The 16,979-nt window shown below is 40.3% G+C and overlaps 1 protein-coding gene across 2 annotated transcripts in view; it reads right to left on the reverse strand.

Moving 5' to 3' along the window:
* The window catches only part of DOCK11 (dedicator of cytokinesis 11), a 170,909-nt gene that overhangs the window by 84,791 nt on the left and 69,139 nt on the right, over positions 1 to 16,979 (reverse strand). For both annotated transcript variants that reach the window (XM_004442252.3, XM_087427695.1), the window contains exons 13-20: positions 14,645 to 14,767; positions 13,085 to 13,167; positions 10,187 to 10,309; positions 9,929 to 10,005; positions 7,101 to 7,285; positions 6,944 to 7,009; positions 5,014 to 5,106; positions 2,870 to 2,993 (exon numbers count right to left, since the gene is read on the reverse strand). In XM_004442252.3, the coding sequence (XP_004442309.1) occupies positions 2,870 to 2,993; positions 5,014 to 5,106; positions 6,944 to 7,009; positions 7,101 to 7,285; positions 9,929 to 10,005; positions 10,187 to 10,309; positions 13,085 to 13,167; positions 14,645 to 14,767 (874 nt within the window). The remainder of the gene's footprint in view (positions 1 to 2,869; positions 2,994 to 5,013; positions 5,107 to 6,943; positions 7,010 to 7,100; positions 7,286 to 9,928; positions 10,006 to 10,186; positions 10,310 to 13,084; positions 13,168 to 14,644; positions 14,768 to 16,979) is intronic.

Genomic DNA, 16,979 nt, shown 5'->3' on the forward strand with positions numbered 1-16,979 from the left:
GGTCACGAGTCAAGGTTACATTCCATATGTATACAAGGCAGTATTTAGTTACGCAGTTTTCCAGATTATAGAAGGAAGAGGTATAGCAGGAGAATGCAGCCAGGGCATAGTGTTTACAACTTGAATCCACTGAGAGATTTTCCCCAGTCTCTACATTTCTTAATAGTTCTACCCAAAAGAGCCCCTTGGCTTTCTATTAGAAAACTCATCATGTTAGAGCTAAAAAAGCCAGAGCCATCTGTGTTGCTCAAGTTGAGCAGTGTCAGTATTTCCATTATAGAGATTACTCTGGGCTTCAAGTGTTTATAACTCAGCTGTAAAAAAGCTTGCTCTGGACTGAGTTTTGGCATATGAGAGAGGGTGTTGGCTGGAGAGCACTTTTTAAAGCCACTGCTTTCTGATTCTTTAAAATTCTTCGCGTGAGTGTGTGTGTATGCGTGTATTTATACTGTGAACACAGAAGTCAACACAAATCTGGTTAGAATGTTTTCATTCAAGTGTTTAATTTGGCAAATGCTTTAATTCTTAAAAGAAAACTAATATGTTGCTTTCTCTAAGTAGACTAAATGACTTTCTCAGACTCCGAAATACGCCTTAAGGGCATCTTTACTAGTACAACTTCAAAAATGGTTTACCCAGAGATCTCCTTTTATAAAAAGCAGAGGAAAGTAACATGAGCAGAAGAACCATTCAAAAGGACTCTGTCAAAGTAGTTAAACTGAAAATCAGACAAATGACAAAGGTTTCCAGTCCAGAAAATAAGAAAATATATTTCTTGTTCTTAGGCAACATTCTTTTCTCATAGAAATTTTTATTGAGATATAATTCAGACAACACACAATTCATCTATTTAAAGTGTACAATTCAATGGTTTTTAGTATGTTCACAGAGCTGTGCATCCATTGCCACTAATTCCAGAACTTTTTCATCACCTCAAAAAGAAACACCATACCCCTTAGAAGTCACTCCCTATTTCCTCTTTCCCGGAGTCCCTGACAACCACTAATCTACTTTCTGGCTCTGGAATTGCCGAGGCCAACATTTTTGCACTGTGAATTAATCAGAGCATGGCCAAGGGTGTCTCTCAGTCAACACTCATACAGAACACTTGGAAGCTATGAAGGTACAATGTCAAGCACACACCATCTAGCTCAAAGGTGTGAAGCCACTTACAGGATGGACAGTTAAAAGTGATGAGTGGCACAAAGAATAACCATCTCCTGCTCCACTGAGCAACCTGCCCACTTCTGTCTGGGATTTGGATAAGGAAATAGTCGTTTGTCTCTCAGGAGGTGCAGTCTCATGGGTTCTCACTGTTCTGCCAGACTTCTCAACCCTCGAGGTCCCTCCCCTGAACGGGTGAACTGCACTTTCTATAGGGATAGAGAACAGGACCACACTACCCACAATTCTGCTACTTGGCAATACCTTCTTTCCAGTTTTGAAACCTCAGTGCTAACTTTGAATCATCTCTCTAGCAGCCAATCATTTGCCAAGGCCAATATATTCTTCTCCTGCAATTCCCTTTTTCTCCGTCCCCCTGCTGCTGCCATCGTGTGGCCCGCTTTCTTTCCTGGACTTTTGAAATAGCCCCCTAACTGGTGTTTCTCCCTTCCTTCCTTCTTCCTGCTCCAACTCACCTCCCCCATTATATTGCTACCTGATTGGATTTCCTGCAAAACAGCTCTTACTGGTGTTTATAACCCTTCAATATTTCCTTATTGGTGATAGAATGAAATCAAATCCACAGCCTGGCGTTACAGGCTTTCCACGATCTGCTGCCTCCTTTTCAACCTGACCTCCTGTGAGTCCTCTCTCAGCACCCTGTGCTTCAGTCATATTGAACGACTTGGGTTCCCTGTCTATATCCCTCAATACTCTGCCTCTGTACAAGCTGTTCCTTTATCCTGGAATCCTCCACCTTCCTGCCATCATTGCATTATCAAACTCTACCCTGCCCTTTAAGGCCTCACCCAAACACGATCTCTTCCTGGAAGGCTTCCCTGATTCCCAGCCACTTGTTCCTCTACCAGCTAAGTAATAACTCACTCTGCTCTGAGCTCATGGTGCCACTTTCTTGGTAACTACTACTTTCTGTCTTGTATTATCGTTGTCTACATAGGTCTCTTTCCTTACTAGATCATCTGCTCACTTAAGATGAGATCTATGTGTGATTCTCCACTGGATTCTCCATGGTACCTACTATAATATTTTGTACATAATAAATATGCAGACATATTTGCTGAATGAATGAATAAATGAATGAATTTAAGATTGATCCAGGCTAGCTTGGATCTGAATCCCAGGACATGTGTGTGACAGGCCATGTTCATAAGGCCTTCTATGTTCTTCTAAGGATGCTTCCCAGTGGTTTACCTAAAGCCTTGCTGAAGGGGACCAGGACTGGGACTTCACTAACCAAAGCTTATTCGAGTTTGTTAAATCTCTTCTCTTCTCACTAGAACCAGGTGACCCCTAATCTCCCTCAGGCTCAAAAACGGCCCTGGCTCTGGGCTTACTTCCTTCTTCCTTAGTGAGCAGAACTGGAAAATTCTGGTTGCTGGGTCATTCTATATAAAAGAAATAACAAAAATATTGCAGCACAATACGTGTTTCTCTCTGAGAAGGGCAACATTACTTCATGTTGCTTGTAGTAGTCCAAGTGCACCGGCCAGCATTTGGACATGACATTTGGTAGAAATGATGATGAAATGAACATATAATTCATCTTTTACCAATGAACTTTTTAACTCAGAAATGTACTTTTTGATGAGGGGAAGAAGTGGTCTGTAGTTTAATGAAAAGAGGTTAAATCCTAGACAATTCCATTTTCAATAGCCATAGAGAGACATTTAAAGAGCACACGTACCTGGCGTTTCAACTGTGTCCTGCTTTTTGGTTGTTCCCTTTGTGCTAATTTCACAACTTACATGATAAAAAGTGAAAAGCAAATGATGTTTTTGATGCAGGTGAATGGGAAGCTCAATTTTAATCTGAAATGACAGCAAAATTACACATAGCACTTTGTTTCGCTTTGTTTTCATTGTCCAGCTGGACAGTCAGACCTTGGTTCAGTATCATCATACTTTCCCAATGACATACTTAGGGGTCAAATACTAGATATCATTTAAATATATTCCAAATGCTTTTCTGGTCAGTTTCAGTTTGACAACAACATTCTCCTGGGTTGTGAGGGCTGATTTATTACTTTTGCTGGAGAGACCAGCGGATTCTGCTGGATTCAACTTTGCAGCAGGATTTTCTCAAACACTGGCTCAAAACCACATCCTCCAGCCCAGGGATACTATGTAACTCAATCTGAGCCAGTGAATGCAATCTATCTAAACTGTGCACTGAATTTGAAAGGCTAATTTTTCCTAAGTCATTGCCCTCTCCCTTGCATGAAAAAAATATATAAGCCTTTACAAATAAATGTGCCAAAGGTCAGTATGGTATTATGGTATGCACAAATTACAGTTCATATAAGTTTCTTGAGGAAAAAAACACAGCTTTACTCTTGAATGAAGAAATAAAAATTCTCACCCCGACACATTAATTTAATCCTAAAAAATTAATACTTCCATACAACCATCTCAAATAATTTTCCAATCAGAATCCAACTGAACATTTATAATGCCTCCTGGAAGTATGTAGGAGACACATTACAGACTTAATTGATTTAACACACACGCATGCACCTGCACAGGAACACATGCAAACACACACACACTCACTCACTCTCCTGGTCAATATATAGTGAATGATTGAAAAGCTTGTCTATTTCTGGCATCCTAAAGATAATGTGGATTACTTACTACATGATCAAGCTTTCTGTAGTGACTGGCATTGGTTATAGAGAGGGACATATTAAACAGCTTGGCGATGGACATCTGGCCTAATTATCATTCACATAAGCCATGGTTTCGGTGTTATAACTAATTTCTGTTGTAGGTATATTTCATCACGGAGCATGCCTATTCACAGCATCCAGACCATCTGGGTATCTAATGCTCTGCTGCACATAAATATAGGCATACTCTCTCCCTGGGTGGCAAGAACGCAAGGCACCACCTCCCCATCCCCTGCGCAACTAGGGGCACTGGATTGAGAAAGCAATGAGCAAGGCCTAAGGCTGGGGTATAAAGCCTCCATATGACAGTATGGGGACCTGGGAAAATCATGACAGTGGGGGGATGGTTTCAGACAAAGCCAGGAATGGAGAGACGAGGCCTGAGAAACAGAAACAGCAGAGCTTCTGGCCTGGGCTTCACATCCAGGTTCCATGGAGACACGTGGGAATCAAAAGCAGTCTGCAGATTTGGATAAGCCAGATATATAGAGACTAGAAGACGCTGTGACAGAGACACTAAACGAGACACTGGGATGTAGAGATAGAGAAGCAGGAAGAAGGAAAGAAAGGCAGAGACAGGGTCAAAGAGGTAGACTGAGGAAGGGAGCACAGAAACCAGGAGCACACCCCACACCCCTTTATCTACGTTTCACTGAGGCATTTAACACAGCCAGTGGGATTCTGGTGGCCCAGCTGTGCTGCTGTGTCTCTTGAAGCATTTCACTTACAAAGAGGCTGCACCCTCTCTGTAAGTATAGGCTGTGGAACCACAATAGGAAATAACTAGACGGGCCTTCAGAAAATCTCTTCTGAATTTCTTATTTTAAAGCTAAAGAAATGGAGACTCAGAAAGGGGAAGTGACTTGCTTAAGGTCACAGAGTCAGTTGTTGCCAAGGCCAGGGCTAGAATCCTAGTTTCAGTCTGGAGTCTGTTTCCTACATTGTTATCGCATGCCAGAGTGCCCCTTCAACTTGTGGGCAAATCTCCCACTGTCGTCAAAGGGCACCAAGAAGGCAGGGGCCCTTTGTTTTAATGAGACATTTTCTATTTTCATGGAACAAAACATTTAGGGATTGAAAGTGCAAATAAAATGATGGAAATGACTCAAAGAGAAAAAGAAGAGCAACCACTGCATTTGATAAACATGAGAATGTGTTTTTACCTCATCATAGAACTCTGGATTTTGGTTGTGATGCGAGACAACAGCATAAGCATTTATGGTAAAAACAGACCCTGCAGGTTTTCCATAAATGCACTGCAAAAGAAGGAAAACAGAGTCACCACTCAGTGCAGGTCTTTAAACACGATGCTATGGAACCATATACAGTTAGCGGCATCTGTGAGCACAGGGTCACGGCCAAGCTCACCCGCTCTCACCATGAGCCTGTAAATTCTGAATCATTCACACTCACTCCAGACACCACCCCAGACATCGCCTAACTTGGCTGCACAGATGCTTCTAAATTTCCATCACCCAAGAAATGCAATTTCAAACCAGTTGACAGTAAAAAGCTGAATGCTTCTAATCATATGGAAGGGAAACAGTCTCCAACCAGGCCTGTAAAGTTTACTTCTCTCATGCTACTTGCATTTTTTAATATGAGAAGCTCTCCCTCAGCCAGTCGGCAACATTTGCCGCATTTTCGTTGTGCAGTGGGCAAGATGAGGAGTTAAAACAAACCAACCAACCAACAGACACATTCCTAGCCTAAAGGAATTAAAAATTGAAAGTCCATTAGGCCACAGACAGACTTACTGTTCTCTCACTTTACGAGCCACATTTTAAGAGCCACTGGCTTTCTGTTATACCAATAAAATAAATGTAAGGCTTTCTATGGCTCCATGGAAAGATCCGATTTCATTTCTAGTGTGAGTTTTTCACTTCCAGAGGCCTAATAAGCTCCAGGATGAATTTGGAGCCAGCATGCCAAGGTACCAATTGCCTCCCTCGCTTACTTCAGAGCCAGCCTCTAGGCCAGCTGAGATGAAACTGAGACTTCATGTGTGTGCACAGCCAACTTTCCTTAAATACGGTCCTGAAGGCAGTTTGCAGGAACTGTGGAGAGGTAACCTAAGAATCTTTAAGTATACAAAAGGATATTGCATGGGGGAAAAGGAACAGTTATTCTCATCTCCACTAAAGGGAGAATCAGAGAAAATATACCTAATTTGAGCCAGCTAATCCTTACGTTCACTTAGTTTTCTCAGTGGAAAAAAAATCTCTTTTCAAAGGTAGGGGCTATTACACATTCAATGACTTAGGGGCATTCCAGCCTCTTTCCCTAGGTGGTTTGAGTGGAAGACCAGCCATCCATCTGTCTGATTTAGGCTCAAGCTAGAGAAGTGGGGAGCCAGATAAACACTGTGTGATGGCTAGATGTTCTGACTTCTTTCAGGACTCTGATTAACGGGCTAAAGAGCAAAAAGTAAAAACCAGCTATTAAAGAGTAAAAATGTAAAGACACTATGAAGTGACAGATGTTTAAGGATTGCTGTATCAGCTAATACTGAGTCTCTGCTTTTCAGAGATCACTAATCCAAGTTTGGAGGCACCATTTGGCCAGTCACTGAGTACAAGTCATATCTCAGATCAAAGCAGTCATGCTGTGCTTCTGTCAGCTCAAAGCCCATTCAGGTTTCAAGGAGAAAGGAGTTTATACTCCCCTGATGGTACCATTATAAACCACCAGGCCACAGGAGAAAATGACCTTGTGATTGGGCATCGGAGCAATGCAAAATAAAGTGGGGCAAAGGCAAAACTCTGGTATATGAAACTTACCCATTTTTAAAGCTATATATGCTCCTACCTCATTTTGTCATTTCTTAATATTTAATTCTTATAGTTAATGTGTAAGAGTAGAAAAGACAATATTACATTTATCACTTTGCTACATTTTCTTTTCGACATTTAAACAAATTAAACTTAGCATATGAAACTACCAAGTATCAAAATCTCTCTCTCCACTAAAAATGTACGCTTGGTACATTTTCTTTTCGACATCTAAACAAATTAAACTTAGCGTATGAAACTACCAAGTATCAAAATCTCTCTCTCCACTAAAAATGTACGCTTATGAATATCATAAACAAACCTTTAGAGCGCTAGCATCACTTTCATCCGAATCTCGGAATTCCACACAGACTGCAATGTTCCTCGCCTAAAATGATTAATCATTCAATATGAATCTCAAAACAAGAAGATTATAAATAACATTTTATACTCCAAAATGTATAGTTTACACTGTTTACCTTGGCAAATGTTTTCTGGCTATCGTATTTTAATTGCAAGGGATATACATACAGATGGTTTTTGTAAATAGTAAACGGATAACAATATTTTGTCATTTCTGGAACAAACTCTTCAACCTCCACAGTAATATTTTGACAATTCTTTTCAAAAGGCTTCAAGGGCACATATGAAGAAGTAATACAATCTATAGCAAGAAAAAAGAATAGTCAACGATAATACAATTTAACAATCATTAACACATTCCTGCATTTAAAAAAATATACATGGATTGTGTTCTCCAAGAGTGATCTAACAGAATTCTTAGTGATTGACAAAAAGTCATACAACCACTTTAAGAACCCAAAAGGACAAGATGGAGTAGCCTGATGTTGATTTTAGTGGAACCCTTTAACCCAGACGTGGATTGCTATTTCATTCTCAATGTAGAGTAGAGTGATTTTCCAAATATAACACATCACAATTTTGACAAATTTAAACTCTGCAAAGAAATCCATTACATTTTTCCTCCTGTGGCTGCAATTTAGCCTTCACTGTAAGTTTTTATTGGTATCAGGGAAATAACAGTAAATTTATGCCTCCAATTAGCTCATGGCTAGTCACTTTTTAAAAGTTAACTTGGTGCAGGTGCAAATTTTCACCTAAGAAATAATGGAAGCCTTTTGAAACTACAGATCTTATGACGTGCTACCAATAATAAACTCAATACTCCTGAACACGAAAAACACAAAGTCTCTGAATAGTCTAGAACCATATGTTATTGAAGTAGCCACTGCGGTAAAGGTTATTCATCTAATTAAGGGGCTCTAAGACTGCTTGTGCTTTGCTGCAGAGCCACAGTGATGGAGAAGGAAGACACAGGGAGAGTCGGACCTGAGGACACAGGATTTTTTGTTGGGTTTGGTTTTCTCTGATTAATATAGTGATACTTATAATAGAACATCTGGAGGTACGAAGTAAAAGGTACACAGAAACAAGTGATCATTCCACTGCCCAGAAATAACTACTGTTAATATTTTGGCATATTTTCTTCCAGTCTTCTTTCTATGTATGTTTTATATAACAACACAAAAATCCCACTGTATATATAGAATTTTACCCTGGCTTTTTTTTTTTTTTGGCATTTTATCTGATGTCTTATTCCACGAACTCTTTATAAACATCATTTTTCATGGCTGCATAAAATTTCATGGTATCAGTGTATTATAATTGCCTTAACCACTCTGACGGTGTTGGACTCTGGTTGTTTCTAATTTTCTCCCAATGTAAACACTGCAAAGAACATCTTCATGCGTAAACTCCTGTCTACATTTCAAATTATTTCTTTAGGAAAAGAACAATCCATTATACTCTTAGATGTTTTACAATGTAAATTGCCACTCCCCCGCTTACAATGCTTTAGTGACTTCTCATTGCACTTGGAATACAAGCCAATCTTTTAAGGAGTTACCATGGTCTATACACTTCCCCGCATGATGTGATCTTCCCGCTTCTCCTTCTTCATCTCCTCTCTCCCTTGTTCCCATCACACGCTACACTAAAGCCACACTGGCTTCCTTTCTGTTCATACAAACCAAGCTTTCTCCCACCTCAAGGTCTTTACATACGTGATGCCCTCAGTGGGGAATGGACAGTCCCAACTATCACATGCTGGTTGGGCCACATGGTGGGCCTTCCTTGGCCACGCTTTTTAAAGCAGCCCATCCCAACCACAGATGGAAAATTACTCATTTATTTGTTTTCTTGTTGATTGTCTGTCACTCCTAGATTTTAATCTGCATAATTTTAAAGCACCTAGTAGGTACTCAATAAATGCTATTCAGTGAATAAATGGATGGATAGAACGTCAGAGTTGGAATGCCTTAGTTATGGACATCTATGAATATCTATTGCCAAATTGTACTCTTATCCACGATAGGTGATGGTGCCTGGCCATAGCCAGCATTAGACAGTTTTGTTTTAAACCTTTTTGTAAAACTGACAGATGAGCAAGAGCATCTTGCTGTCTTAATTGGTATTAGTGGCATTATTACTGAGATCGAAGATTTTTCAAATATTTACCAGCCATTTCATTTTATTTCCTGCAAAGTGTCCTTTCTGTCTTCTATTTTTCTTCTGGGATCTTAGAGTCATGTCTTTAGACAAGAAAAGAAATTCTCCTCTTTTTTGATCCCTTAACTGAAGAAACTTATCCAAGGCAAAAGGGAACAGAAACTGACTCACATCGTCACATATTATATATGAAACGGCATCTGATAAAATCAACTTAATTCACTTCCTAATCTGTAACTGTTCACCATGTGTACTGGGTTGAATAGTGTCCCCCCAAAATTCATGTCCTCCAGAACCTCAGAATGTGACCTTATTTGGAAATAGGCTCTTTGCAGATGTAATTAGTTAAGATGAGGTCCTACTGGATTAGGGTGGGCCCTAAATCCAATGACTGGTGCTCTCAGAAGGCCATGTGAGAACACAAAGGGAAGATGGCCATGTGATGCTATCACACCATTAACAAATGATGCTGCTACAAACCAAGGGCTGCCACGGATAGCCAGGAGCCACCAGAAGCTAGGAAGAGGCAAGGAATGATCCCTCCTTAGAGCATTCAGAGGCAGCACAGCCCTGCAGACACCTTGATTTTGACTTCTAGCCTCCGGAACCATGCAAGAATCAATTTCTATTGTCTTAAGCCACCCAGTCTGTAATACTTTCTTATAGAAGCCCTAGAAAACTAATACACCATATAAACCACAAGAAAAATATTGAAAAGATAAAAACCTGAGATTCAAACATAGCCCTTAAGGTTTATTTGCAATACATGAGTTCTTACTTGATAAATCCATAGGAACACATTCTACTGTGATGTTTAGCTGCCCAGGAATAATCTGCAATTTGGTCTTCTCTGGCCTAGGTGTAAAATAAGAATATTTTATATTTAAAATTTATGATTACTAAACACGTTAGTTACCCTATATTCAAACTTAAAACTTTAAGCATTCAGTTTCTCCCTTAGATGACTCATTCATCATTTTAAGAAATTATAATTCATCTATTACATTGGGTAACTGCAGTAACTCCACACACTTACTTCTTGTATTCTGCAAGCAACTTGAGAATGTCTTCATTTGAAAGCTTGCTACTGTCTTGTTTATACAAAGGAGAAAATCTCCCGTCCAGATCCAAGGAGCCTTGAGTATCTTTGAAAATGGGTCTAAAAGAGCAACAAAAGGTTTTTTTTTTTTAAATCTAAAGTATTTATAAATTAAGACAAAATTAGTGCTAGTGGGAGTATAAAATGGCAAAACTACTTTGGAAAATAGTTTGGCAGTTCTCATGAAGTTAAGCATACATCTACCCTATGATCCTACAATTCCTCTCCTATTCATCTTTCCACGTGGTACATGAACGTATATAGCAAGTTTATTTGTTATAGCCCCAAACTGGAAACAACCCAGATATTCATCAACAAGTGAATGGATAAACAAATTGTGGTATATTCATACAATGGAATACTACTCAAAATGAACAACTGATATATACACAATATGGATGAATCTCAGAAACAGACTGAGCACAAGAAACCAAATGCAAGAGTGCATCCTGCGTGCTTCCCTTTACATGAAGGTCTAGAACAGGTAAAAGTCACCTACAGTGCTAACAATCAGATCCGTGGTTGTCTGGGTGGGGGTGGGATGGCCAACTGGACAGGGATATAAGGAAACTTTCTGGAGTGAGAGACATGTTCTATACCTTGGCTGAGGTGCTAGTTACATGACTGTATACATTTGTGAAAATTCATCAAGTTGGACATATAAAATATGTGCATTTTAATCGAAGGTAAAGTATATTTCAATAAAGTTGATAAAAATTAAATTCGATCTTTAAGATCAATTTACATAGAGAGTTCACAATATGTATGTAGAATTTCCAATATGAATTTGAATGATTCCCTCCCCCTCCCCTTCTCCCATCTTTAAGCAGCTATTTTCCTGCTAAAATGGAAGTAATGTACAAGCACCCAACACACTGGAAGCAGCTATAGCCAGAAACAGAATTCCCCCTGGCAGAGCCTCTGAAGATGTGGTTATAGGCGTTAACCATTGTTCCTACTTCTAAGCATACTTCCTTTATTTTCAGTAAACAGGGGTTTATACATCTTTTAAGTATCCCAGCCAAGCCTTTAGAGTGAGTTCCTGCTACTGCTGACAACCAAAACAATTTGGGAAGGAAAAAATAGCATAATTCCTCATGAGAACTGAGGATCAAAGCTTCTAACTTTGAAGATTTTTAAATTAACTTTTCTACTGGCAAAACAGCATCGAGCAGCTATTGCTATGGCCTGATGGCGGGTAGTAAGCCATAGCAGTCTAGGTAGGCTCCGAAATCAGGTGCCGTGGGTTCTGATCTCTGCTCACACACATGCTGTGTGAACCTGGACAAGGATTCTTATTTTTACTTCTGTGCTTCAATTTCCTTGTCTCCAAGAGGGGGATAATAGTACCCACCTCTTAAGAAGGTATACATTAAGCACTTAGACCACTGCCTTGTACAGAGTTAGCACTTAATAACTGTAAATAATAATAACAAGAGCAGCAGCAGCAGTAATTGACTTTTCAGGCTGGAGCATCACTAAGGATCCTTATATTTACAAGCCATACTTCACCTTCTATAATGCCTAAATATAACAACCTCCATTACTCTTTGCATTTCACCTAATGTTGGCTAGCATTTTTTACCAGTCTGCAAAACAAGGACAATGTGCCCTTTCATCTACCAACATACAATGCATTTTGAGACCTTCCAAAAAATGAAATGATCATAAATAGTGACAGAAGCGTTAATTAACTTAGAATCTCCTACCCTTATGCTATTCCCCAGCACCCACTGAACATAATTGATTGAATTACTCAGAACATGGTGCCCTTTCCCCAGAAGTTCCAGTGAGCTGTACAGGCTGTACCACAAACCAACCAGTGAACCTGTACTTCAAAGCGGGGATAAGCAAGAGACACGTTTTAAGTCATCACTGTATGTAGACTCGCAAGATTTGGAAAAAAAATCATGTAATCTACCATAAGATATGTGGTATAGATAACACGCTTCCAAATACACTACCCCTAAAGGGTTTGCCGAATTTGTCATCAGGAATGAAGAAAATCTATTCATTAGTTACACACTTGCACTTAACAACTGCCTTCTTTGCCTTCTAATTTTTAGTATATTTTCCAGAATTATTCTATGATAGCTTTTCAAAGCATAAACCCAGCCAATTCTGAAATAGTGGGCATATTGTACATAATTCACTACAATTTCTGGTTTTCTGGAAAAAAATTCCATCACTTTAGCAAATAAGCTCTGCTTTAAAATATAATAAAATTAAGTGGTGTCAGTCAGATCAGTAACCCAAGCCAAAGAAAATTTCCCTGAAGCAAGCCATGTGAAGAAATGAAAGGGTCTTTGATGCACAGCAAATTCTAAGAGAAAGAATTCTTATATCCTGTATGGGCTGAATGTTTGTGTCCCCCCCAAAGTTCATATGTTGAAATCTAACCCCCAAGGTGATAATATTAGGAGGTGGGGCCTTTGGGGTGAGATTAGGTCACGAGGGTGGAGCCCTCATGAATGGGATTAGCGCCCTTATAAAAGGTCAGCGAGCTAGCCCACCTTCTTTCCACCACGTGCGGATACAAGGAAAAGTCAGCTATCTGCAACCTAGAAGAGAGTCCTCACCAGAACCCAACCATGCTGGCACCCTGATCTTGGACTTACAGCCCTGAGAATTGTGAGAAATAAATGTTCATGGTTTAAGCCACCCAGTCTACAGTAATTTGTTATAGCAGCCTGAACGGACTAAGACACATCCCAGGTGTCCCAAGATATAACTAGCTTGTCAGAAACAGACTGCTGAATGCTGCTGGCAAGAACAAGAGGCTTCAACTTCACAAATGAGCGTGAATAGAATGGTCAGGATTATACTTGTACAAACCTGGCAGCCCAGGCAAAGGGCATTCGGTATTGTCCAAGGCGACTACACACTTGCTTAGCTGTCCTGTGCACCTTCTGGGCCGTCTAAGGTCAGAAAGAAGATAGGCTCACATTTGTTCAAACTACCAGGGACTCACCCAGAAAAATAACTTCCCCAACTTCCTGATATAAACCATCAAAATCTATTTTAAAAATATAGAGAGAAATAGCTACAAATAAAACACAACACACATCATCTCCCCACTTCCCAAGACCAAAGTATTTCTTAAAGGTTTTGTGTTTTCTCATGAACAGAGCCTCCATCAGATATCAGAAGACAGACAAAATAGATGCGGGGCACGTTTTGTACCAAAGATCTCCACTGAGAAAATTTTAAGCAGTTTTAACGTGTAATTCCTTTCACACATGAGCAGGCAGACACTTCTCATTCTTTGTAGAAGTCTGTTGTGGATACAGATGACCTTTTTCTTCCCAAGATAAAAGCCAAGTGACCAAGAGTCAATGCAATTAGTTGAATGTGGGCAGGAGCTGCTGTTTGCACAGGCACTGGAGATGACAAAGGAGATTAACTGCCTATAGAGTCTAAACAGGCTACGAAATGCTGGCTAGATCCTTATCCCTTGGGATACCGAATGCTAGAGGCTTTTATCTATATTGTTGAGACTTTTTTCCCCTCCCACAAATTAGTCACGTGTCTCCTCAGCATCTTCCACTTAATAAACACTATTTGGATACACCACTAAATGCCACATACAACAGATTGACTCTTCATAAATACTCACTAGCGGGAGTGCTGCTAATGAGCGGTGTCACAAACGCTTTCCCTCTCTGGGCCTCAGTTTTCTCATTTAGAAAATGAGAGGGGAGGATTAGATCAATAATTTCTAAAAGTTTGGATTTCATGATCCAGAAATTTGGATGGTTATAGGGGTTGCTGACTTTCAATGTTGCCATTTAAAGACATTAAACATGAAAAACAATCCCTACCATGTAATATGCCTACATTTCATGAAAGATAGATAGGTGTAACGTTTAAAAAGTAGGAAGGGCAAAATCTCAGAATAAAGACCAGCCTTCTGAATTGAATACATTTAGCTTCACGAATCGCTCACTATCTCTGTCTTTCCTTTCTCATTTTGTCACACACAGGAGCGAATTTGAGTACAGACTGGCATTTGGGAACCACAGGACTGGATCATCTTTACCCTCCCAGCTTTGACATTCTAGGGCTGTATATAGGGCTGGGAGAGAAAAAGAATGGCTATTGCCAAGGATACGGTGTCAATGAACACGTGTTGCCTAAAAGCCTTTAGCTCTTATTTTGATAAGCAAGCAGAAATCAGATCGTCATGTAAACAGAACATAAATGAAAAGGGAAAAAGGTCACGTTCAAGCTTTAGCATGCTTACTCCCATAGTATATTATATTTTCAGAATATACTGCACACTCAGAGAATAAGTGTTTTTTTTTTTGAAGCTTAATTAACAATACCATTTAAAATATGAGGAAAAGGCAAATTCCACATTAAGCTGAAGTATTCACAAACCGTCTTTACAAATACCTTTGCTGGGTCTGAATTTTTGATGTAGGGTTCCGCACAGTGCGTAATGTTTCCCTGGAGCACCTTTTCAATTCTTGCAACAAGAAAAATTTCAGTATGTGGATTTGTCACGGAGAAAATGCCCTGGAAAAAATGAACTTCCATCAGACTTTTTAATGTAACCTCATACATACAGTTACTTGGTTAATGACTCCTAGTAGTGTGTTTAGCATAGAATGTTGATATTCAACATAGCATCATGTCCAGGACCCTGGAAATAGACAGCATTTCCTTTCATGCAGTTTTCAAAGCTCCCGATGCTCCTTTCGAAATGGATTTTCTATTTTGTCACCAACTTCCTATCTATTCATCCCCAAAGTGCAGGTGTCACCATTGCTGCTTAGCGCCTTGTGTTTGGTTGTGTCTGCAAAGTGCATTCTTACACCTAATTAATACAATGTGTATTGTTTGTCTTATTTGGCATGTGCTAAAATTGTGTGCATTTCTCAAGTGGAAATGGATACGCATTTTTAAATGTAGCTGCATGTAACTCGAGAGCAATTCACTGACAATTAATACTAATTGCAGCTAGGAAGAAGAAAATACTTTATTGCTGTGTAACATAAAAACTAAACCACCCCATAGAAAACATTCCTTTGTTGCAGTTCAAGAGCTCTGGTGCTTTCAGTGTAAAGGTAGGGAACAGAGGATCCAAAACTCATTTTGTTCCCATACACTTTATTTCAGATTACTAATGTGTACGCAGCCAAGGCTGCATGAGTCTTCTTTGAATGCACGCGGAACAACCATGTCATCCCCTGTCCAGTTCAGCTCCTTCCAAACATAACATGTTCCAATAGCCTGAAGGCTGGTTATGTCTGTTGTTTAAAGGAGCACCACACAACTGAATTCCAGTGGAAAAATCCATCACTGGGATGCTACTAAGTTTTATTTTTCTACTTGGTATATTACCAACTGTGATAAGATAGTGCATTCCAGTTTTCAAAGCATTTCAGACACATTGTCTCATCTGTTCCAGATAGAACCCTCTGGGCAGAAGAGAAAACTGAGTGTAAGACACTAAGTAATTCCCCCCAAGTCTAACGACTTGTAAGGATCCCAAGTAATGGCTGGTCCAGGTTTGAATTCCCAAGCATGGAACGAAGTGCTTAAAAACTGCTTGAGAGTCCAACCTCCTGGGTTCAAATTCTGGCTCCATCATTTATGGGTTTAGGTAAGTCACGTCCTGTCTACGACTCAGGTTTCCCATCTAGGAAATGAGGATGATGATAGCAATAGCGATTTCATAAACTTCTTGCACAGATTAAATGAAGTAATGCACATTAGGTACCTGGTTATTACTAGAGTGGCCCAAATCATCTCAAGGCCACAGAACTTGATGCCTGGCACTGCCAGGAGCATGCTGCTCGAGCTGTGAGATGCGGCTGGCACACTGCCTGAGCTGCCCCTGCAGGAGGTATGCTGAGCAGTGTACCCTGAGTGCCATCTCATGCTTACCTATTGTCACATAATTGTGCTAATGATTTTCGTTATCTTAGTCTTCAAAAAACCCTCGAATGCAGGCACTATGATATACACATTTTACAGATTAAGAAACTGAGGCTTAGAGAGGTTTATGCAGCAAGTAAGTGGTTGAAGAAGACTGCCACCAGCTCCAGACTATACAGCCCATGCTATCCTGCCTCTCAGCCTTGAGGCCCATGCACCCAAAATCTCATGTGATGGCGCTGGATGAGGATAGTAATATTGATTACTGCTATTGCTATAGCTGACATTCACTGAGCACTTATTGTTCCCCATTCCCAGTACTCTGGGCATCTCCCCACACTGATGCCAGCAATGAGTACTATAATTTTAAACGATTCGACAACTGATAAGTATAAGCTGCTTTCACTTGTTTATCTGTGATCACTGTTACTGCTGCTCCTACCTGCAGCCACATTGTTGTACTGAGCATGCACAGTGGCCCTGGGACAGGGCCAAGTGCTTTCTGGAGACAGCACACCTGGGCGGAGCCTTACAGCAGCCCCTGGATGCAGGGACTATCATTACCTCCAGTCTACAGACAAGGATGCTGGGGCACAGAGGTGGTCATTTTTTAACTGACCAGAGATTCCAGTGTAGATGGTCAGTCTCTGGGGCTATTTTACCTTTTGACTGTTCAGTTTTTAGCCCTCCCTCTGTCCCCACAACACAGAAGGGTAGCCAGAGAACACCCAGGAATCCCGTGTGGGCTAGGAGTCTGGCCCTTCAGGGCATGGCCTCTGGCCCAGGCCTCCTTTCCCACCAAGGAGGCAGGGATGTGCCTGTCTCCCTACCCCTCAAGGTGACTCTT

This window comes from Ceratotherium simum, chromosome X (assembly GCF_057802395.1).
Source record: "Ceratotherium simum simum isolate JZ-2026a chromosome X, ASM5780239v1, whole genome shotgun sequence".
Classification (NCBI taxonomy): domain Eukaryota; kingdom Metazoa; phylum Chordata; class Mammalia; order Perissodactyla; family Rhinocerotidae; genus Ceratotherium; species Ceratotherium simum.